General features: G+C 45.5%; 1 protein-coding gene across 1 annotated transcript in view; it reads right to left on the bottom strand.

The window, feature by feature from the left end:
- Nucleotides 1-336: 336 nt before the first annotated feature.
- Nucleotides 337-24,352, bottom strand: part of B4GALT1 (beta-1,4-galactosyltransferase 1) — a 29,225-nt gene continuing 5,209 nt past the window's right edge. Inside the window, exons 2-6 of the mRNA XM_062600645.1 lie at nucleotides 15,562-15,797; nucleotides 7,903-8,090; nucleotides 6,062-6,184; nucleotides 4,184-4,288; nucleotides 337-3,592 (exon numbers count right to left, since the gene is read on the bottom strand). Of these exons, the coding sequence (XP_062456629.1) occupies nucleotides 3,457-3,592; nucleotides 4,184-4,288; nucleotides 6,062-6,184; nucleotides 7,903-8,090; nucleotides 15,562-15,797 (788 nt within the window). The 3' untranslated portion in view covers nucleotides 337-3,456. The remainder of the gene's footprint in view (nucleotides 3,593-4,183; nucleotides 4,289-6,061; nucleotides 6,185-7,902; nucleotides 8,091-15,561; nucleotides 15,798-24,352) is intronic.

Raw genomic sequence — 24,352 nt, 5'->3', positions numbered from 1 at the left:
AGTAAAGGAACCAACCCCTAAGGCTTTTTGGTGTTGTCTAGGGGGTCAACTTCTTTTCTTGGATCCATTCATCTAGTGGCACTAAATAGTGCACAGGGCAGAGAAAGAAATTGACTCCAGGTCATCTGTTGCTCAGCAGTGATAAACTGGATTTACAGAGGGGAATGGATGCAATGCTTTCCCTCATATCTGGGGGGGGGGGGGAAGATGGGGGAAGCTGGAGAAAGGTAAGACAAGGAGGCAACAGCCTGTCCCAATCCCCCACCAGCCAGAAACCTGGCCAGCTAGAGAGAACAGACCAACAAGGCTGTTTCTTCGAAATAAAGCTGCCGAACATTGTAAATGAAAATACTTTATTTGACATTGACAGTAAAGTAGGAACATCAGATTACACATCTGTTGATATATAAATGATAAAAATGCAAAGCAAAACCATCTTTAGGAAACCCTTAAGCAGTTCAGTAAATGAGTAACATCCAGGGGAAAAGCTGCATGCCAGGACCCTCTCCTATCCTAAAGAGCAATACCAAAGAAACCAACCACTAGTATCTCCTTTGCAGCTATTTGTTCTGTATTTGAACCCTTATGCACAGTATCACTGAGTGTTGCTGCCAGTACTTAAATGGAAAAAACATCACCCAGTGTAGGTCATGGTCAAAATTTATTTCTGTGTAACATCAACCCCTGTAGCAAAGGCTCCCGAAAATCCCAGAGAGAGAAATTTCATGGCCTGGTTGAATCAGGAATGTTTCGCAAGTTTGACCTATACAGTTTACACAAGGACAATGAGATCAGGAAATCATGGGTCAGCACCAAAGGGTAAAACAAATAAGGACAGACAGCTTTAGCTTTTAAATGGCTTGTGGCTTTAACACTAGAAGAAAAACTAAGTGACAGTTTCTTGCATCACTAATGTTTCCATGCTGAAAATAGTTTTCAGGTTCCTAGTTTTCCAGTTTCCATTTCTCCCCTCTTTCAAGGCACATTTGCAGAAACCTTTGATTGCAACAGCCAGAAACAGTGTTCATACCACCTGGATGATATTCAATTATTTCAGCATACAGCAGAACAAAAACTTACTACACTAACTTTTTCTGGTCTTCAAAAGATCATAAGGCAAGAAAAAACAAACAAACAAATATCAAATACGACAGATAACCCCTTTGCACCGTCTGTAGAGCAGACAGCCATGAACATGTTTGAAGGTCCCAACTCCTCAACTTAGGAAAGGCTCAGAACAATAACAGAGGTGATCTCTGTGGGGACCTGGGACTTTTAGTGGAGCCTTGATGAGTTTTGGTACTGATCATGCCACCTGTGGGAGCTGGGGTCCTGCTTCTAAGGCACCTTTGAAAAAAATCCTCACTTGTGTCTTAGCTATTGGCACAAACTATGATTACACAAAGGTTTTACAGGTAAAAATTTAACCTATTTTCTGGAATGCATCCTCCTGTTGTACGCCTTTATACTTGCAGAGCTGGAGCCCAGCTTGCCAAAAAGGAGCAATTTTTTCGATCTGCCAGTGAGCAGAAGAGATGCTCATAAATACAAGCCTGCTTTCTCAAGCTTCGCTGTTGCCTGCTGCCAAGCTCAGCAGACATGCAAGCCTACCTTGAGCTCCCAGCAGGGCTGAAGCAATAACTCTGACAAGCAAAAGCCTTTAAGTGAGGTGGGTAAACTTGTTTTAGAAACAAGACAACCAGGCAACTGGGTATCTCTCTAATAGTTAGAGCCACTGGTTGTACTTGGAGGCATTATTATTTCTAAAAAGAAGCTTGGAGGCAGTAACCAGCATGCCTGACAAGTTTGGAAAGCAAGGCCCTCATCCCCTTGTCCGGGTCCCCTCCCCTGCAATGCAAGAGTTCAGCAAAACCTTCAGGTCATGACAAAGAACAGGTAGCGCTGAAGATGATCCCCAATATATCAAGTGTCCCTGATTTCAACAGCCTTCAGCGCAGGCCAAGGAAGTGCAAATTGCTGTGGTCAGAGCTGGTGGCAAAACACTCACCAAAACCTGGAAAGGATTAAGTTCTTAGTCTTGGCTGAGAGCTTTAAATCATATAAAGAGCTCTGAGGGCATCAGCACGTGAGGCTTTCATACAGATACAAGAAGGAAAAGCAGAGTGTCCATACAGCTTCTCGTGCCTTGGTGCACTGACAATAAGCCCTCTAAAATGTGCATGCCCCTCACTGCTGGAAAAAATTAAAAGGGAATTTCCCGCTACAAGACACACATCACAACAGGCTTCCAACAAAAAATGAAATCAGCTGGATGTCAGCTGTCCTGCGAGCATCTCAGCACTGCAGGAGATCTCGTGGACAAATATGCAGAGCAAATACAATATATGGCTTTTACATAATGATGCACATAAAATGCCTACTAGTCTTAAGATAAAGGAGGCTTTGAAACATCCTATTACACTGCATCCTAATTTACTCAGGTATTAAATATACTGCTTGTGATATAAAAATTACTTTAAAAAGTTACAAAAATGTTATATTATCAAAAGTAATAGTGAATTCAAGTTTTATGCACAACCCGGCAAGCACAAATTTGTTTTTGGAAGATTCAGACCATGTTTAAATAGTGTGATAACTTTTTACCACTGTTAACAAACGTCAGCAAATTTTATCACACAATTAAACCCATTTATTTTTATTACAGAGGAAAAAAAGCCCCAAGTATCTTGTTGCGTTAAGGCAAAAAGTCACCATCATATCCAGAAATAAAGTTATCTGAAGCCAGCAGTTTTGCAGATCACAAAATAGATACTGTCTGTGTTGCTCCCACTCAATACACAGAGCTCACTGGCAAATTCTGGCTTAACTCACTCAAAGCCTCCTTTGAGACTAGAAGAAATATGATGTTCATTGAATCTAGACTATATTATTCAAAACTTGCTCTGCAAATAAACAGGGAAGGTGTTTGTTTTGGTCAGTATTAGAGAAAAATATATGATATTGTTGCCATTAAAAAAATGTAATGCAAAGTGTAAACTTGTACAATTTTAGCAGCATTTTACAGTCCTTCATAAAGTAAAACCAGGTACAAATTAAAAGGAATGTTTTCATCTACCTAATTTAAAACATCAGAATAACATGGGCTGTAATTGCTGATGCATCACAGTTGTAATCAATAAAATTTGGGTCCAGCAATTAACTTAATGTGGGGAGCACTGTAGCAAACATATCAGATCCAACATTATCTGGCAAAGTAAATATTTACAACTCTTATGTACAGCTTCTGGACTTACAAAACAATAGAGAGCTAGAGAGTTGTGTAAAGTCAAGTTTGGAATTTAAAAAAATGCATTTGTCCAATCAATTTGTTTGTTTTTTGTTTTTTGTTTTTTTTTTTTTGGTCTTCATTGGAACCGCAAAAGAACCAGTAGATATAAAACATCGAGGCCAGATGTCCTGGGCAACATACACAAGGTCTCTCTTGTGTCAGTGACGTTAGCTATTTGGTGAGCCAATATCCACTGTGATCTTTGTGTACAAAGGGTATTTGTCATTTTTTACCACCTTGTATGACAGAGTATTTAAACCATCAGAGCCCATTGTCTCCCTTGTGTGAGCAATTCGGTCAAACCTGGGGAAGGAGAAACAGAAAGAAACAGAAAGAGAGCTATGTTTGAACAACCCTAACTCACATTTTTATAGCCTCACAGATTGCAGCTTTAGTGTTTTAGGATCAGCTTGAACGTCAGTGTGGATCCCATAAACTCCCAGAGTTGGCCAGACTAAGCAGCAGGCACATGCATGTCTAAGGAGGCCCCGAGGGATTATCTTTTAGTTAGAAAAAACAACCAAGCCTGTAGGCATGCAGATCCTTTTTCAGGTCTGTATTAAAAGCAAGGGTTTTCAACACCAAAGACAAGCTGGGAACAATCACTCAGAGTTTAATGTGTTGTGTATCAGTTAGGATGCTTTGGAAAGAAAAGGTAACTGGTGCTCGTGCAGCAGGGAAATCTGGGGGTGACAAGAAGGATCAGTAATAAGGTAAAAAAAAATTGGCCAGGGGCAAGAGGCAGCTTGCAGTCTGTGGAAAGCAAAAGGAGATTACAGTAGACTTAAAATCACCAGGCTTTTACACTGACAGGAGAAAGCTAAATATTTCAGAGCAGCAAGCACAGGTCACTTGAATTTGTCCATGAGGATGCAGAGAGACTCAAGTACGTACCTTTCTGGGTTGGGCTCGTTTTTACGATCCCTGGAATGACGAATCATTCTGCATTTCCCAATGACTGCATCCGGCCGAGATATCCCCATACCTTTAAATACCAGCCTGTAAAAAATGAATACGTTAAACATCTGTGACGACCTACCTAAGTGAGCTATTCTACCATGAATTCCACAGGCCTTTGGGGGCCTTGTAGAAGGGATGGGCAGATTAACAGCTCCCCACCCATACAGTAAAACTAAGTTGAAAATGGGATGTTCTCTCTGCAGAAAGAAGGTGGGGACAGTCAGATCAGCTCAAAGAATTTCTTATGCAGCTTGTTCTACTAATCGCTCCATTTTCAAAACTGCTTCTGGGCTGGTCACAAAAACCACCTCACAAGATCAGTATTAAAGCACCATCACTGCCCTTGAGCCTTATGTTCAAAATTCCCAAGCTTCCTCTTCACAGCTTACAAACAACCCCTCTTCCAGACCACTTGGGGACTGGAGATTGGTGGGCTAACAAACAGCGCCTTCCAGTCCCGCCCAATGAAGTCATCCAGGGCAGGCAACAAGCGGCCCTGGGCCCAAGGACAGCTCATCTTCATCCGTGTATGTGCTTCATGCAGCAAGACACCTATAGATCACGGACACTAACGTTGAAAAAGTGTATCATTTCTTCCTCTTTCAGCCTCCCTTTTCATTTTTATGTAGCACCTTCTCGTCTTCAAAATCAGAATGCCATAACAAGGACTACCGCTTTTCTTTGAATGCCTTGGCCAATTAGAAGTTGTCTCTTAGTTGGTCTATTAAACAGAAGTGTTGAAAATCCTCAGCTATCTCAGGAAGGTATTTTCATAAAGACTTTTCCTGTGGTCAGGAGAGCTTAAAAAGCCAGGGAAAAAGACCACACAAGAGTCCATTCTGCATTCAAGAAAATGAAATAAAGCTTCTCAAGTCCAAGTTGCCATGATGATTTCTCAAAGTTACTGTCCTTCCTTTTCAGGGCAGGTAACCCAGCCCCATAGCTATGCTGCGATCTTTAGGCACTAATGGGTCCAATCTACGCTGTGCAAATACCTTACTTCTATTCTACCGTTCTGAGCATTGTATGTTCACCTTTGTTCCAAGTAGGAAACAAAGGCTCGTGGTGTTATTTAGGACTAGTTCAAACTTGACAAACAAAGCCTTCCCAGGTACAAAGGCATCCACTGCCTGACTTCAGAGCAGGTCACGTCTCAGACCGCATTAAGTTATGCAGGTAAAGTCACCCACGTCCCTCTCCCGCGGAGGTCCTGGAACGACATGCCTGCCCCACACCGGGACCGAAATCCCTTTTCTTCGGCCAATGCTAGAAAATTCAGAAGCGCTGCGCTCCAACCAATGTGCTGGCACAAATGTTTTAGCCCATTAGGCAAATCAGCACTAGTAAGTGGTGTGTGGGGGCGGGAGTGTTGTTTTTCAGCTGGATTAATTCCTGGATACTTCCTGGAAGCTGCAAAACCGGGCACCAGCACAGGCAGGCATGAGCTGCACCCTCTTTACAACAGAAAGGCTCTGCTCTGGCAGGAAGATTGAGTTGGGCATGCTCTGCCTCAGTTTCCTACCCGCCTCGGACACTGCCAAGATAAAGCTGGTCCCGTTTCCCCCCGTAGGGTAAAACAGGGCCCCACCACCAGCAGCAGCGCTGACGTGGAGCAGTCAGGACGCAGGGCACTCCCAGGCTGCGCACGGGGTGAGAAGGCAGCTGTGCAACCCCAGCTGCAACCCACCTCAGTGGCTGTCCCAGGGCAAGCGGAGGGGCAGCAGGGTGAGGAGGGACAGCAACTTTCCCCACTGGGGCTAAGCCCAGCAAGACCCAGTTCAAGGAGAGACGGGTGTTGAGGCAGGTACTTACCTGTTATAAATGTCATCATCTTCGCCACCCCAGCCCCAGTAGTTGTTTGGAAACCCGTTGATCTTTGTGAACTGCTCTTTACTCAAAGCAGATACACCTCCGAAATACTGATTGTAAGGTAACCTGGAAGTAGGAGGAAAATACCATTAACTGAGGAGGTTTGCTTGTGAAAAAGCAGACATCCCCATGCTATGCTCCACCATGGGACCTCCATGGTCCCGCTACCAACCCAGTACGCTACTGCAGCTAAATTACAAGGGAAGCTAGAGCAAGTCCTGAGCTGCTCCCCTTTCTGCATGGAGCTGTGTGTGCTGCAGTGAAACCCGGGATAAACATGTGGCCAGACACCCAAGGGAAGGCAGAGCACCCCGTGCATGACATGGTCCACGCTGCCAGGCCCAGCCCAAGATGAGGGAGTTGATCGGCTTCGATATAAATATGGCTGGAATATATTTTGCCATTACCAAAGGTTGGAAATCTTTGCTAAGAAATACACTGTCCTCAAAGGACAGACTGGTAAGATCCATGATGCCTAGTCAAAGGGCAGGTGTGTAATATGTCATGTCCTCAGGGCCCAGAGCGGCAACTCAGTGAGACATCAGCCTCGGGAGATGTGGCAGAGCGCTTGCTTCCTACAGCTTTGTCTTTCACCTGTACTTCCTCTAGTACCTCAAAGGAAAGCTTGCAACCCAAACACGAGCTGACTGGGTAATACTGCATGCCCAAAGCCAATTAGTTCCCACTTCAAAACAGGGATGATTCACCAGGGGGGTGTTAGGGATGGAAATAATGCAGACCCACAACACCAAGAGAAGGCCTACGTGGGAATTGCCAGGACCTACCACAGATCTTGATTCTGCTTCAACAAGCAGAAGAACCCCTGGGGCTTGCATTTTTTCTCTAAACTTCATCAAATTCATCTAGCTGTAAGAAAAAAACGCAACTGCCCCAACTGATGCTGATGCACTCCGAGCAGGGTTTGTGTCTGAAATAGAGACACATAGAGGGCCATGCCACAATACCTCTTGCACTACTGGCCACATGAGGTCACAACAGGTATTAACTTTACAGATGAGCTTTTAAATTTCTCTTGGGAGATTTGGGACAGAGAGAGGAGAAAAAGAAAAAAAAAAAAGAAAAAAGAAAAAAGAAAAAAGAAAAAAGAAAAAAGAAAAAAGAAAAAAGAAAAAAGAAAAAGAAAAAGAAAAAGAAAAAGAAAAAGAAAAAGAAAAAGAAAAAGAAAAAGAAAAAGAAAAAGGAAAAGGAAAAGGAAAAGGAAAAGGAAAAAGCAAGCCATGCTTTCATTTGCAGCAGTCTGCTGAACCAAAACGTATGCTGAAAGGCATTTAGTTTTGCGTTGCCCTCAGGGCAGATCCCCCAGTGGCCCAAAATCAAATAGACAAAAATATTTGATTTTGTTCTTAAAATAACATCTGATGCAGTCTTTTTAAAGTTGCAAATAATTCTTACTGTGTGAGAATGTCTCATTATTCAGACTGAATAGAAATACTAGCTGTATTCCAATTTACAGCTTGAAATACAACAGATACACAGCTATCTGTAAAAAGACAGCTTGAGGTTTGTCCTAGCCCTACATTTTACTTTTCAGGAACTGTGAATTTTAATAAATTGCTTAATTCTGTTTTCCCCGCTTCTTCTTCTCCAACTGATCCTCCTCACAGCTAACCATTCCCTGCAGGAACGTGCATGCCAAGACAGACTTCTGCCAGAGACATTTTCCCAGGCTTTCAATGGTGGGTGGGGATGCTATAATCCTGTGCCTGCCACGGAATGCTAAAAGCTATATTAGGAACAAAATGCCCCTTCAAAAGACATCTTACCGAAATCCGAACTTATCCATGGACACAGAGAGGTGCCTTGGCTGGCTGTAACATTTGTAGATGTTCCTGTCATCCATTGGGACTAGGTCTACATCACTAAACACAAAGCAATCATAGTCATATTCTTTCAAAGCCTCTGCGAATCCTACATTCAGCAGTTTAGCACGGTTAAATTCTTCTTCTCCATCCTAATTCAAAACAAAGAAAAACTGTTAAGTGCCTAGCATTAAACAGTTGGTATCAGCACTCTCTTACCTGTTGCCAGATGCTGGCTTTGCCACACCAGGTGTGCATTGCCTTTGATGGACCAAGTTGCACCTGTGTGCCCTCCTCGCATCCATGAGACTGGCCACTGCAGAAATCCAGCACCACTGTCCCAAGCAAGCCTCCCCAGACCTTGTTTGCTGGACAATCACCTCTGAGCAAGTTGCAACACACGGGGGCAGCCAAACAGGTCAAGGAAGGACCAGGGCTGGAGGCACTCGGTTCCCCTGCTGGGCCAAGGCACCAGGAGCAGTGTTGTCCCTTTCTGGCCAAGAGGCTGCCCACATACGATTTGTGGGCCAGCCCCAGCCACATAGAACTGAGCTGGTGTGAAACCTCACACACCTAAGATGGCAAATTTCATGCAGAGAGGTTTTCCCCTCACCGGCATTTCAAGAATAAATTTTATGAAGGGAGTTTTGTTTGTGACCGCAGAGTTAGACTGATGCAGTCTCAGGTGAGGGCTACAGGTGGGAAAGGAGGAAAGTAGGGTGCAATGGACCATTTGTGGCAAGTGCCTGGTACCTCCCAAAATAGTGTGGGAAAACAACAAACCCAAACAAAATGAAACAACCCAAACAATTCACATGGAAGAAAAGACCCATGATATGACCAATGTGGAAGGAAACCTTGGCAATGCTTCTGGTAACAACCATGACAAGGAACCTGGGAAAAAATGGTTCTTTTGGCCAGGTGTTTGATGCTTCTTTCCTAAGCTCTGTCACATACAGCTCTGAGACCCTGTGGTCTCAATAATGTGCTTGAGCGCACACAAGATCTGACTTGTGAAGCATGTGACAGCACCACAAGTCAAGGTCTCAAACTCTGCTGCTCGCTCCTATTTCCACTCTGGCTTGCACCAACCTCCGTGACGCTGTGCATGAACCAAATCAGAAAGCTGAGACTCCAAAGCAAGGGCTGCCTGTTTGGCATGCAGCTGTGACATATGGATTCATTTGCTTGCGCCAAGACTGGGATGAGGTACTCTCTGGGAGAACTACAGTTCCTCTGCCAGACATCATGGATTCAAAAAACTCATGAGAAAAAGAAATTGGGAAGGCTGTTACCATGAGGCTGAGGACCTGAAAAAGACTGATACCACAGAGGAGCACAATTATCTCAGGCCAGGGACAGTTATGAAGTGATCTGCAGAGATCAGTGAGCTGAGATGGAAATTCTCTGCTCTCTTCCCCAAGCAAAGAAGAGTCTGAGGAGAAATTGGTTTGGCCTCTCTTGGGGAAAAGTATTTCAGAAGCACAGGTAGCTCTGAAAACAAGTATGGGCTCTCAAATCACCATGTCTTCAAAAACAGTAAACAAAATGATACCCAGAAATCTTAGATTACTGGTGGTGTACTGGTGAAGTACTTCTAACCCAAAGCTGATCTTGCAACAGCAGCTTCCAAATCCAACCTCTGCAAGGGTAAAATAGTGGCACAAGAGGATCACTGGAGCATTACTGAAGGAAATTGGTTTTTGGCCCACTGGGAGGCAACACTTGGAGATGTAGGAAAACAAAACAACCAAGTCCTCCCTCTTCTATCACAACCCACCTTCCTCTCTGCGCATCCTAAGAGCAATTTTGAGCCAAAGGATTACCCTGTTGCCCTTGGCTTTGGGGCCCAGGAATGTGTGCAAGCGTGTTGGTTTGCAAGAGTACTACATGCTCCAGAGCTGGCACAGAGCAGCTGCAGCTGGATACAAATCAAGAACAGATAAAATACAGTGCCCAAGGAGCAGCAGTTTAAAACATCCGATTTATCTCCTCTCCTGAACAGTTTTGCCTGGTTAATAAAAAATCTGTTTGGAAATTGATTGATCCAAACTGGTTAATGGATCTGTGGTTCAGGAATGAACACGGGTTCTTGAAGCAACCACAAATATTTTTCCAACGAAAGATTTAACAAGTGAGTGTCAAGCCAAGGTTTTCAAAAGCATTCCGCACCTGCCTCAGGCTTAAATGACTTCACAGGGAGGAGTGAGTTTTAGTGGAGGTGGATCTGAGCAAATTCTCAACACCCTCACCTGAAATGAAAATGTTCATGCAGTAACTAACGTGGTGGGAAGACGATCTTCATCATGCATAAACAAGAGCAGTGAAGACTTGAGCACAGAAAATGAAGCAAAGTTGAACAAAAGGGTTGGGAAAGGGAGCAAGATGGGAAACAGCACAGCTGCTGAGGCCACAGGAGCAGATGATATTCTTATCAGCAAAGGGGCCACCAAGTTCCAGCCGCAGAGCACTCCATGTCCTGCAGTCCCAGTCTACAACCCTGACGAAAGCCAGTACCCTAAGGAAAAACCTACTCCAAGTGAAATTGTTTTGGTCCACGCCAGAGCCTCATCTTCAAAAGTAACCCTCGGGGGGTCCCTCCAGGGACTCTCTCAGCACCAGGAGTTAAACTTGCTTTCAGGCTACCATCAAGCTGCAAATGAAGGAGCAAAATTGCTCTCAGCAACGAACTCCTGAAACCTGGCCTCCTCGCCCCAAAGGAAGTTTTTCCCCGTGCTGGCACAGAACCTACTTTGTGGAGGGCAATACAGTCATATCTTAAGGCACTTGTTGGCCCCGCTCTGGGAAAATATCTTCATTTTATATCCTTTGGCTGCTGTTGTTATAATGAAAAAGGTGAAAAGAGCTCTTCATGCTGATTTTGTTATCAACAAAGACTCAATCCTACCTATCCCATACTCTTGGGTAGACTCTAAGTCATCTAGGTAGTCTATATACATGCATTTTTTTAAGAATGCTTAGGAATTAATGCTGCTGCAAGGAGTTGGATTCTTAATCTCTCCCAAATATTGTTTTAAAAAACAAAATGCAATGACTGGACTATGAGTACAGCTAAGCACTCAGCTACCATATGGGAATCCTCCCACGTTTCCCCCCCACACTTCACCCATCTGCTCTCCAGCTGAGTCCACACTGCTGGCCTAGTGCATGCAGATGTGGCAGGCAGAGACTAGTTACATGGCAAACACTTAACATGGGCACTACTTCTCCTGTCCCATACAGCTTTAAACTGTGGGGCCTAAAAGACAAGATACTTAGAAGATAACACATCGAAGCCATTTGTGGTAACCTTAATAGCAAACAGGCAACCCATGCAGCAAACCTCCTTGCTTTGTATCAATCGTCTTCAGGGCAGGAGGTGAAAAATGGGAAAATAATGGAATAAAATGGAAATGAAAAAAAAAAAAAAAAAATGGAATAGCACTAACATCTCCACCATGCCTTCCTAGGAGCAGAATTTCTATCCCAGGGCTTCACAGCCTGGATCAGAGGGAAGAGTGACAAGGGGTTTTGCTTTTTTGTACGAGTCTCTGCCTCTTAACCTTAAGGCAATTCAGAAGCAGTGGCATACTTGGAGTATTTGGGATTGAAATCTCTGTAAACTCGAAATGGTGCTACAGGCTTCCAACTCTGAGTGCTGCCCAACTTTCTAAAAGTTGAGGAAAACTTTTCCTCAGCTTTGAAAGTTAAAGGAAAGAAAGCAAACAAACTGCAACTGAGGAAACAACAGACAAACTGCAGTTGGGAAATCATCTTTCTCAGCCACTGACCCCTCCAGACCAGCGTAGGGCACAGTAACACAGGTGATGCTTGAGAAACAGATAAAAGAGGATAAAACCAGCCTCCAGCCCTCCCCTTGGCTTGGCAGAACCTCGTTCCCCAGTCGGTCCTGTTGAGTACCGGTGCTTGTCACCGGGCACAGGATCGTCTTGGCCATGCTTTGATGGAGGAACATCATCATGAAGAACGATGCAGCCCATGGGACACTGCTTTGACATCACAGCTAAGCCCTCGTGGTAGCCTCTACACTTGCCTTCTAGGCTTTCAAAAAGTAAATGTATAGTCCAAGCATATTTTGGCTAGGACTAATATTTGTTTTTCCTATTTTTTTTCCTCCCACCCCGAGCTCTGATCTTGGTATTTGACTTGTGTCAGGGTTCAGTGCAAGTATCCGTCACCTGTTCCTGATTCCCAGTTGGACTCCCTATGGCTCCCCCCAGCATGTACAAGTTCACGGCCCTGCTCCCTGCTCCACAAGGGGCTGATCTATGGGAGGCCACCTGCCCAGCTCTCTCCTGCAGAGCCAGAACTGAGCATGCAGAACCCCCTGGGCTCCCCGAATGGCTCACAGGGAGTAGAGCCTCCAGCACCACCGCCATCAGCCATGGGGCGGGTGCAGGAGACAGCAGCAGCAGGGGGACATGGGCCTTGCCTCCTCCCCTGCCAGCGGGAAACGTGCAAGCTAAGCTGAGAGCAGGTCACCCGCAACCCTCTTTCTGCAAGGGTGTGCACTGGGCCTGCCTGAGGGAGGAGGTCTTATTTGGCCCCATGAAATTACAGGACAGGTGCGATGCACCGGTGGAGCGGACCCCCAGTGGCAGCAGCCGAGCACCTACGACCACAGGTAAGAAAACTGCAGGAGTGAACAGGACAAAAAAAAACCAAAAAAACAAAAAAAAAACAACCAAAAAAAAAAAGAGATTTCGCAGATTCACTACTGCTTTTTAATTTGACAAAGTCAGGTTTGTGTGTCATCGAACAGGTGCTATCAACCCCCCCCCAAAAAAAAAAATCCAGCTGTTTATTTCTCATCTCAAATTAATAAAAATAAATAAATAAAGAATTCTCAGAACTGCTACTCCATGTGTTGTGTTGGGGTTTTGCTGGGAGGTGTTTTTTGCCCATTTTCCACAGGCTCCAGTTATACACCGTGTTTTTTTTTTTTTTTTTTTTTTTGTACAAACATCGTTCTGCTGACCTCCATCAAAGACTACTGTAGTGCATTCAGACACACAAGAACAGACCAATGGACTCATGACTGAAACGTATTGCGCCGAAAGGAAGAAGTTTGACATTACCAGTGTAGCGGTAGCAGGGCTCAGCACTCCTCTTTCTTTCTATGAGATGCAGAGTACAGAAGAGCACGTAGGGCAGCGTGTAAGAATCAGATCACACAGTAATTCTCCTTGCTTCAGTGATTGCTTTGCTATAGACAGGATTAACAAGTAAAGGTAATATTTCCCCACTAGAAGGAAAAATAAAAAAAAAAAAAAAAGAGGACAGATGCAAAGGGAAGGACAGACAAGAAAAACAGAAAAGCAATTGTCAAGATAGCAGAGAAATAAGAGCATTTTCCTAATGCACTTCTGGCAGAATTAACACATTTTCTGCAAATCTCTCCATTCAGCATTCCCACTCACCCTCAAGAGCTGCGCCTTGTTGGTTTACCAGCACTGACACAATTTTTTAAAGGCATGCAGGAGTGCATTTATTTTGCAGATCAGGTAGTCTCACTTGCTAAACTACACCCAACTGTAGGATGTATCTAGGATGTGAATATATGTATGTATGCTTGTGTGTATACGTATATATACACACATACACCCTCCTTGTGTACTGGGTGTTACACCTGTTCCAAATTTGCTCAAGGGATCTGAAAAAACATCTGAGTGGGTAACTTTTCTAAAGGTTAATTTCAGAGCCACACAGCCAGCCCCACAGGTCTAGTACTGGAGAACGGGACCAGAGAAGAGGAGCAGCCAGAAATGCAGGGCGATGCAAGCCAGCATGCACGGCCACAGCAGCAGCAGCAACTCAGCCAGGCTTTCGGGGAGAGCCTGCCTCTACGGGCACCAGCGCAGGGCTAGGTGCCTGGGCCCTGTGCTTTCCTTACCCTCGAGCTCTGCCGATGTGGAAACACACCGTCGGTCCCAGCCGTGCCATCGGCTCTTTACGGCAGAGACGGCCACCCGCTCCCAAGCGGCGCCCCCGAGGATCGCCAGCAATTTTTTTTTGAGTCTTCGGAAGAATTAGCCAACAAGCCACAATCGGCAGAAAAAGCAGCAGTTCCAGCCATTGGCCCGCTGGGGAACTCGCATTCCCATTACGTCCCAATTTCTAACCAAGGCTTGGAAGAAGATGTGTTGCTCTGCCATCCACAGCCCCCGCACCTACAGAATCGGTGGGAACCAGGGTTTGAGTGACCTGGTAACCAAACACCAGTAACCACTCAGGCAAAGGTTAAGGTGCAAGGAAATGCAGCCTGAAGGGGCGAGGGCTGGGTTTGATCATCACGGTCAGTCCGGAGAGGTGAGCTACGAGCTGGTCTCTGCATTGCACACGGGCAGTGTCAGCAGGGCACCACTCCAGGCGTGACATGGCTTGTCGCCTTACATGTTACAGAAACGCATTTCAAACTTGGCAACAGTGGCTGGTATCCACAGAAACACTCAATGGTACAGAGAAAATATCTTAGCTTCTGCGCTTAGAAGCTGTGGCTAAACAACCCACAAACCTCTTTTTCTGCAGTTCTCTGGAAATGAGCAAAGTAAGAGAAATAACAGTAACATAATATCAGTTTTCTTTCTAGAAAAGCCTCCCCTTATTTCCATTTTTATACCAAAATCCCGCGTTGGGGCAATAATTTTAAATATTCAAGATGTCTGATATACCCAAACACACTGGCAGATCTGAAAATTTAGGGAGTGACATTTCAGAAAGCATATTCTGTCTCAGATTCATAAAAATTGATGTTAAACTAGGATCCAAGTAAATATTCAAGAGAGAAACTGTGCTGCAAGATTTTCCAGGCAGAAGTCTTTGCTGGAAGTGTCAGCCATTCCCCTTTCACACTACCATCCAAACAGTGGTCTAAACATATTAGGTTTTTCCATGCGTGCAAAACACCCAGTTGTTCAACCACCATGATAGTGTAAAGCAAGTCCAAGAATATTTGGAGAGATACGTGCCATTTTTTAAAGACAGCTCAAAAACATCAAATATAGAGGAGAAAAACCTGTCACTATTTTCTGCTCTATTTGCCTGAAGATAATCACTTACCTGCTCCACCGTGACAGCTTTGTCCATCCTGACACTTTGGGCACTATTACTAAAATGAACAGGACTTGCTCAAGAAAAAGAGTGAAACAGTATGGGTTTATGGCACACCCAATGTCAAATTAACTATCAATATTACCTTCTCACCTTTAAGAGCTGTGTGTGCAATTCCTGCAGCAGTTGGGAGAAAGGAACATTTGAATAGATTAGGTCGCACTAGTGGGATTTTATTCCCCTCTCACCAAGTGGCTTCTTTAAGCAGAAGCTTAAAGCTTCATGGTTATCTTTGCCTGACTGGGGAAAAGGGGATTCCAGATCTTCAATCAAAATTACCGAAGCAGAATTGCTCATCTTCACTTTCACATTCTCTTACTGTTGTACAGCTTTTTTTGCCTTTTTTTTTTTCCAAAAAAAAATTTGTTAAGGGACCTTACTCCTCTCCACCAGCCCACTGGCATTCAGGATAAAGAAACCAATCCTCTGTTTCAGAGGAGCACAGGCAGGCTTACAAGAGTGTTTTAAAGCCCTGTGGCTTTAGCATCTTACCTGGTTGATAACATACACTCCATAGTCCAGCTGCTGCCTTTGAAGAATTGGGTGTAGGTAGTAGAGCCAGTATTTCAGGTGTTCCTCGCGATTCCTGAATGGTATAATAATTGCTACTTTCTGAAGTGCTGTACAGTCCTTGGGAGTAAAATGACCTCCTGTTTTCACCTCGGGGTTTGTTCTCGCCACTTCTTCCAGGTTCACAGGCTGAGAAAACTCCACACGTAGTGTGCCAACTACAAGGGAAGCATAACAGAGAGCAAGTTAGCAAGTTCTCAGGGATGTATACAATTTATTTCACTAGATGGGCACCCTTAACACAAGGATTGGTTCTTCTACACTGGTAGCACCTGAAGCAAACACATAAGGGAAAAGAGGGAGGATGCTGCTCATGTGAAAGCTACAAAAGCCTCTTTTTGACTGTCAAAAGACATGAGTCTGGAAAATCCTCATGTTTGCATGGCAATCCAACCAGTGTGCTCCCACTGGCACACACATCATGAAACCAGCCCAGAGAAGAGCATGCCCTCTGCACCCTCTTCCACCTAACGCAGCATGAGAGTCAGGCACTTCAAAAATAACCCAGCTCTCCTACCAACGTAATTACTTACGCCAAGACTAGCCACATGCAAAGTGAACAAAACCCCCTTTCTGTTACAGAAACTCTCAGTTTTTTGTAGGCATACCTATTATTTTTTTAAAAAGTCCTGTGATAGAACTGCTAAGAGAAAAAAGAAATCCACATTTGCATGCAGGTTGGCAATTCCTGCATTCGGTTTCAGCATGGCAGGTATTGAAACTGCCAAAATAATCTGTGCCAAAACTAGAGTGTAAAACTGAGACGCCCTTGCTGGCACCCCAGAGAGGACAAGAGCCACCGAGCTATTTAAAGGTGAGGAACACACCACCCAGAAGAGTGGAGAAAGATATATTGCTGATGCTTCCATGTGGCACCAGCCGGTTGTCAATATTCTGCGGAGAAATCTGAGGAGCTTTGGTGACAGCAATCATAGAGAGAGCACAGAGTGGGAGTCAGGAGATGGCTGACCAAACCCTCCAGGGACACGCAGGCAGTTGGCTGACACAGCCTCAACCTTCTCAAAATACTTATGTTTCCTCACACAGGATTGGGGCCAACTGCATGCATGAAGACCACTCTGCCAGCAGTGACCGCCCCAGGTGCACCACGTTCATTGCTCTCCATCCAGAAGTTGTCTTGGCCTGTCCCTGCAACAAGCTCAGGTGTTGCATCATGGAAATCTGCCAGAAACACACCAGAGTTGCCTCCTCCAGACTAGGCAAGGCAGGACCTCCTGCATAGCCAAAGTCTTTAGACAAGTCCTGCGATGAGCTGAAAGCCCTCCACTGCCATATCCTGCACCAAATTGTGCTGTAACCAAAATGGTTTGAACTGGCTGATGACATTATAGAAAGAAATGTGCACACTTCTGCTGGGAGGCTTACCACCAGGATTTAATGATCTACCAGCTTCTTTCCTTCCCTGGTACTCCCAGTCATAGCTCTTGTACATATATGCCTTCAGCTGAAGGCCAGCAAGGGGTGCTGCTCTGCATATGAGCAAAATGAACAGCTTGCCATCCTCACAACACCTTTTGGCTCCCCTTCTCCTCTCTCCCTGCCCCCAGCTAGACAACTGTCCTCTCCTGCAGCAGGTCCAGAATCTACCTGGTAACAGAAAAGCCCATTTGTTGCACTAAACTCAGCAAAAAGCTAGTCACCTTTTGCAGAATTTGCTTCCTTCTGCTTAAACCTGATAACTTGGTGGGCCACAAAATCTGAGGAGCACCACAACTCCTTAGAGAAGTACCACTCCCTTTGCCACATGTTTTCCCAGCAAAGGCGAGCAAAGAAATCAGATTATGGCATCTTGTAAAGCGTGCATTGCATGTATACCCAGCCACCAATAAAGACGAGTTCATTTGCAGCAGATGGGAGTGCTGTAGCCTCCACAGTGGCAATGCCAATTATAAAACAAAGGTCTTCAAACTAAGTGCTAGGCTGTGGATACATCCTTAGAGATTTGGCTGCTGTATCCTCTCCCCTCCCCCATATGGATGTGTACACACACGTGTACACACACGTGTACACACACGTACATGTGTTTTGTCTAAGAGTTACCAGTTTCTCTTTGTATTTGCTGAGGAGGCTTCCAGGTCCCTTTGAGAACATGTATGACATACACATTAGTGGTGGGTACACATGCATTCATAATCTCTGTAACACACAGCACATATTTTCTGTTTGTGACTGCTACCACGATTCATGGTGGGGGGTGTGGGGAGGAGTCCCTGATGAGGCTGGGCTGGACTTAGCAAATACATTACCCTGGAGCCTGGCTACGGACATTAGGTTGCACATCCTCTTGAAAAGGGAGCACAAGTGATTTTAGAGCTACTTAAGGGCGGCTCTCAGTCAAGAGTGCATATGCTTTACTATATGCCTACTAATATAACTAGAAGTGGAAATAGTACTTGAGGCTACTGGCCTTTTTCTTGGTTATTCATCTAGAAGAAGATATTTCAGTCCAGATGTGCAACCTTCCAAACCTGTACTTGCTAAGGCCGGAGACAAGAGAGACCTGCCAAAGCATGCAGAAGTGCTTGACATACCCTCAGAGGCAGCAAGACCTGACTATGGGGAGGTTTTGTTACCTAATTCTCTCACTGAAAAACAGAAATAAGATCTTGCAGAAACAGGTGCCATGGGTGGGATTTGACAGGGTCCACTGACTGCATTTATTCTCACGAACTGAACATGTCTGGAACTGTCCCAAAGGGCTGAGGCTGACCTGCTGCAGTTTTGGCGCGCACTGGTAAGTTCAGCCTTGAGAGAGACGTGGCTGACTGCAAGTGGTTTTCTGGTAAAGGTCCCTGCCCAGTGCCAATTCCCGAACTATGCTGAAAGACAGTTTGGAGGTATGCCAGAAAGTGTGCTAACAGATGGATGGTATGAACAACTATGTTGCAGGGTCCACGCTTCAGCTCTATCCAGCTTAGCAATAGAGCTAATATTGTTTTGAGCTCGTATTTTTGCATACATATTACAGAGCATTCACTGGTGTGTCACAAAGACACACGAGTAACAAAAACAGACATTCACACTTGCATCAAAGTGGTTGAACCGTCTTTCCTTCAGGAAGACAGAGCTTCTCCGAAGCATCCTCTCCACCTTGTTGCTCTGTGGATTTCCCAGTACGAAAAGATGGATAGGCTGATATGACTTTGCCTGTGGCCCAAGCAGGAGGAGAAAAATAAAAGATGCAGGAGAAAAAAAATATGTACATTATCTGTCCCCAGATGATGCATTTTGGACAGGTAATACTACATTAAACAGAAATCTCCATGTTCTCCTCTCACACAAGAAGGAGGAAGAAGTTTCTCAAGCTGAAGCAGTTAAGATCAGTTTGTTGACAGCCGTGCTTTCGTTACTCCTGGATACCTCTTGCCTTTTCCAGTTGTGTCCCCGTGCTCTCTGCCTGGTTCTCAACCCTCGTTATCATGCTGTTCCAAGCCAATTTCTGTGCACATCTGGCCTGCAACTGCAAGGTAGGGGCCCACACGGGCTTAAGCTGCTCCAACAGAGCAGCGTCTTGCACACAAAGTTCAGAAGGGCATTTTGCAGTGGGAGGAAAAAACAAGAATGGGAGGAATTCAGGCAGGAAGCAACACGTGGCAGCATGATGGGAACTAAGGCCATGGCAGGGGCCAGCAGCCTCCCACTACACCTCCGAAGGGATGCAGCCAGCCGCGTCCCAGGCGGACACGGCTTGGGCATGCGTCCGGCGATGCCTGTCCAGCTGCAGATGTGGGAGGGGACAAGAGCAGGGCATTTCCTCCAAAAGCTGGTAGTGTGTCCTCACGATGGCTGCTTTCTCAGAAAAGCTTCTGACTTTGGCCCAGCTCAGTGCCCATTTCCCTGCTCTACCGCACCTCTATTCACCTCCTTTGTCCTCTCCCACACTCAGTTTCATGTCCATTAGAAGATGGCATCAAGGGAGGAAGAAATATGAAAGCATCATTATAACAGCATTGCTCAGCATTGCTGCTAAAATTTTGTTTGTTAGAAAAGTTAAAGGTATACTAGATAGGACTTCACTTAAGCTATCAACACACTCTGGCAGTTACTGATTCAACAGCTCTGGCATCCATTCTTCATACCGCATGGCGTGACAGAAAGCCTGTAAGGCAGCATATCTGTACTTCAGTAAAAACTGGGTAATTACAGTTCTTCATCCCAAAGACAGTGAGAACGGAGAAGCATTTGCAGCTTTGGAGTTTTAAATGTGAAAGAAAAGAGCTCATCTCATCCGAAATGAAAAAGGAAAGTTTATGCACAAACTTGAAGAATCTTCTATTCCTCACGTACTGTCACCAGGAGCAGCATTTCAAAAAATTGCCCAGGCATTTTCCAGGCAGAACAAGGCTTTGTGATGTTGTCTGTGCTGGCTTTGCAGGGAGATTTAACTAGTCTCTTGACTAGTACAGGATGTTTCAGGAAAATGAATGACGGAAGCAGCAGATCCCTTCGCTGCACTTGCAAATCAAGCCAGCTTCCACACACCAGGCAGCCGCAGTCCCACCTAAAAGCCCTTTCCTGTTAAGGCAAAGTACACTTTTTGCAATTGTTTCTCAAGAGAAACAACTTGGAAGCACATCTCATCAGTCCAGAGATGCTTTCTAGTTTAAACACAAAAGCTCTTTTAATGGCTCACATTGACTCATGCGGAATACAAAATGCCAGGAACCAAAAAGATAGGCTAATTTAAAAGGAAATCTCTCTTGCAGCTTGTGTGCCCCAGCTGGACAAGGAGAACCACAAGCATTTAAACATTGCACAGTATTTTTACAGCCTGGCAATCATCACCCCTCAAGTCAAACCAAGACCACTTATCACACTAAAGCGGGTGCAACACGACACTCGGTCTTGTCTGCCTTCAAGGAACTTGAAGATCAGAAACAGAAAAACTGAGAGAGAAAAAAAAAGCACCTACACATACATCTATGGTTAAAAAAAAAAAGAAAGAAGGAAAGAAAGAAAAAAGAAATAAAAAGAAATAAAAAGAAAGCTGCGGAAGACGAAGGTTTAACAGTTTCAGATTCTTAAAGAATGCTGACGAGAAATTATCTGTACTAGACACATCCTCTGCTTAATAAATCTGCATTGAGTGTCAGACACATTCTTGTGAACACTAGCCTAGCACAGCCAACGTTAAAGTCAGTAAAAACATTTAAGCTATCCGCTCTGTATATTTCAATTCCAATTGTTCTTAAGAAAAGCTTGACACAAATCACCTTGTTAATAAATTCACTGGTGTCAGAAAGAATGCAAAAATGTAAAAATTTAAGTAAGTGCATTTTCAAATACAGAATGGCTTAAAAAATGGTCTAGATTTCATAAAGCCACAAGGTTAGTAGAAAGCAATGATAAAATACTAGCCAATAAAAAAATCACCATTTTCAGTTCATTTCCTAAGGAGAATAAGACTAAAATCAGATCTCTAAATGCAGGCTATCCAGCTGGTAACCAGATGATTCCAGCTGCGGTTTTTTTACATCACTTTGACTGAAATTTGATCACCTGGACAGGAGCCTCAAGGCTATTGCTTCCCAAGGACACTGACTGCTGGCCTGATCTGCTGATACATGGAAAGGCACACGAAGTTTGCTGTGAGTACTGTCATACCTGCCAAAGCTTCATCCGTATCTGTGTTTACTAGGTAAACTTTCCAGCTTGATTCACTCCATCTCAATTCTGCCTGCTTTCTGTCCAAGGTGACCGCCTGACACAAGAGCCGCGGTGTGTCAACTCCGTTGACACGCAGTTCAGTTAACACACTTGGCCCCAGGATTTGTAGGCAGACACCGTTCAGGATCCAAAGTCACAAAGCTGCAACACAGCAGCTTCACAAACCTTAGCCAGCAAGATTAGATAGTTTTGGCCAAAAAAAGTAATCACACCAAAAACCTGAATAAGCATTTGCCATAAGTTTGCAAAGGTACAAGAGCATCACAACATACCCAAACGCCCCACGGACCATAAGGGGAGGTTTTTGGTGGCCCTGGTAGGGTAAGAGAAAGGAAAACATGTTTCATGCCCAGGAACACTTCTACTCAGCTTCAAGTGAGAGATTCAGAGGAAAACTGTTTTGCAGAGAAGCAGATGTCGGAAGAGCCAGTGCGGTTCATGCGACACAAACAGGAAGCTGTTTTTCAAATAAAGGCAAAAGGTGAAGCTTTGCAAAAAGTGACAGGGAAATAAGGGGCCAAGTGCACCTGGAGAGCACGATCCTCTTTGCTCCCCAGCTCTGCACAGCCACATCCAAAACCTGCCACACCACAGGAGTTGCACTCGATGCCCTCCTTGCTGCTCGCCCTGCTAGCTCGCCCAGACAAGTGGCACACAAGAAGCCCAGAGCTTGTTCGATCCGATGCTGCAGAAGATGTCACAGCAGCTCCAAACTTTGCTGAGCACAAATGCTAGAGACATAGAATAACAGTGAAGCTCAAGCTGCAGCCTCTCCACACAGGCAGACAGCTCAGGCCCAGAAAAGCTGTATCACTGAGGTCTGGACATTGGTGAAACATTTCCTCCAGGGCCCACAGGTCCATTACCCCTTGCGCAGGCATAGATGAATACCAGCAATCATGTAAGATCCCTACCATGAACACCAATGGTCCCCATGCAATATGGAGAAGGGCCAAATTCTGCAATGGGGCAGGGAAAATCTCACACACTGGCACAGGCTGGGCTGAAAAGCACCTGGGGGCAACCAGCGGCGCTGAGCTGAGCAGAGCCCAACTGGGATATCGTGCGCAGCTCAGGACCAGAGGGCATTTCACAGGGACCTGTGAGAACAAATCACCCTCCCAAACACTTAAAAAAAAAAAAAAAGAAAGAAAAAAAAAAAGAAAGAAAAAGAAAAGAAAGAAAAGAAAATCATTTGCATGCTTTAGGATGGGTGCAGATGTCAGACATTTAACTGAGTGAGAATGAAAGTGAAAGTGTGCTTTGCAGAGGTTTGAAACAGCAAAGTTCAAGACTTCTCAATCACTCCTGCCGCCCCGAGCGCAGCAAACGAGAACAGTCTCCGTCGCCCGCGTTGGGAGCAGGCTGGCCACCCTCCCCGTCGGCGAGCCGCCCTGCCTCGTGGCCGCCCGCAACCACGGCGCGGGAAGCCCTGGGGACAGCGGCCAGGCTGTGACGCCGCTGCAACCCGCGCTGGCACCCGGAGCCTCCGAAGTCCCGCACGTGCAGAGACGACTGTGGGCAGGGTTTGCGTTAAATATAACCAGAATCACATTTTATATAACCCCAGACATCACCGACTCTGGCACAAAGTCTCTTTCTCAAACTGGCATGCAGTGCCGTAAATAAATAAATAAATAGAGTGCTTTGTCATTTCCACAAGAAAGTGCTTTTGGGGAGGTAAGGAAAGTCCTAACTACTGGCTCAAAACCCAGCATGCGCTCAACAAAGCAGCTTTGAACATGCTCCTTTTGAACAGGGTAACCTGCATGTTATTTAGGCTTATTTACTCTGAAGTCAGCTGAGGGCTGCCGAAATGAAATTAAATTCCAGGCCCTTAAGCAACAAAGAATTAATAAAAGTAAACAAAATTTTAAAAATAACAAAAAACAAAAATGGAGCCCCTTCCCACTTTCTGCAACAGGACGCATGGACAAGAGGCTTCCTGGACACATGGTGCTGGGCAGCCTCTCCTCCCAGGGATGCCTTTCTTCTGCCTGGTCTCATACAAAACCACCCATAATAAAGTCTTGTGTCCTCCCTGCTTTGACCTCCACGCTGCCCCATCTCCATCCCCACCATGCACCTGGAGCCCAAGTGCCGGAACCAGCTCCATAAAAAGCAAGAGGGGGCACAGGGTGACTGTGCAAAACCTGCAACCAAAACCAGAAGGTTTCTATCAAAGCCATCAACATAAATTAATTAATCAATCAATGGGATAGGGGCATTGCTGTCACCACCTCCCCCTTCAAACAGCTTGCAGGGGCTGGGGGCTGCCCTGAGCTCCTGCAGGCCGAGATGGCAAGCTGGAAAGGCAGTTTGCAGCACCACAGCAGAGACGCTCGCTGATCCTCGCAGCCTGCTCTGGAGGTGCTAGTTCACCATCAGTTCATCATCATCATCATCACCTCTCCTTGCCCATAGGGGCTCAGGGCACTGAGGTGGACAAAGGGAAAAAATACACTTCTCCTATGGGGCTGGGGAAGAGCTCTGCAGTGAGACCTCCTCCAGCTTGGAAAGAGAGAGATGCAAACTGGATATTAACACTCCTCCATCCAATAAATAAATAAATAATAAACAAATAAATCCCCCAAACCTCTAATTTTAATCCTCATCATTACGGCAGTGAGGTCAAGTTTGTTGTAGGCCAGCCCTGTGCACTGAGTGGCTCCATCCTCTGCTCCCCGCTTGGCAGCCAGCAGCCAGGGCTCCTCCTGCCCTAGGGAGAGGGGTGTGGAAGAGGGAGGGAAAGGAGTAATTGCAGGATATGCACAGGGAAAAAAAAGAAATAGAAGGCCACTTTGGTGTGCGCAGCCAGGGCTTCCCCCCAGCTGCTGGAGCCTCTCTGCTAGGTTGCCCCCATGGAGCATGCAGCCCGCTCCTTGGACTTGCCTCCCTGCAGCTGGGGGGGGGGGGGACGACAAAATCCACCCGCTGCTGCTGAAGGAAGCCCCAACGCAGGAGCTGCAGAAGGGATGGGGAATGCGGAGAGCTTCGCCAATCCCTACAGCCCCCACCACAGCTT

Source organism: Rhea pennata, chromosome Z (assembly GCF_028389875.1).
Source record: "Rhea pennata isolate bPtePen1 chromosome Z, bPtePen1.pri, whole genome shotgun sequence".
In the NCBI taxonomy this organism is placed as follows: Eukaryota; Metazoa; Chordata; class Aves; order Rheiformes; family Rheidae; genus Rhea; species Rhea pennata.
This window is presented reverse-complemented; position numbering and strand designations above follow the sequence as displayed.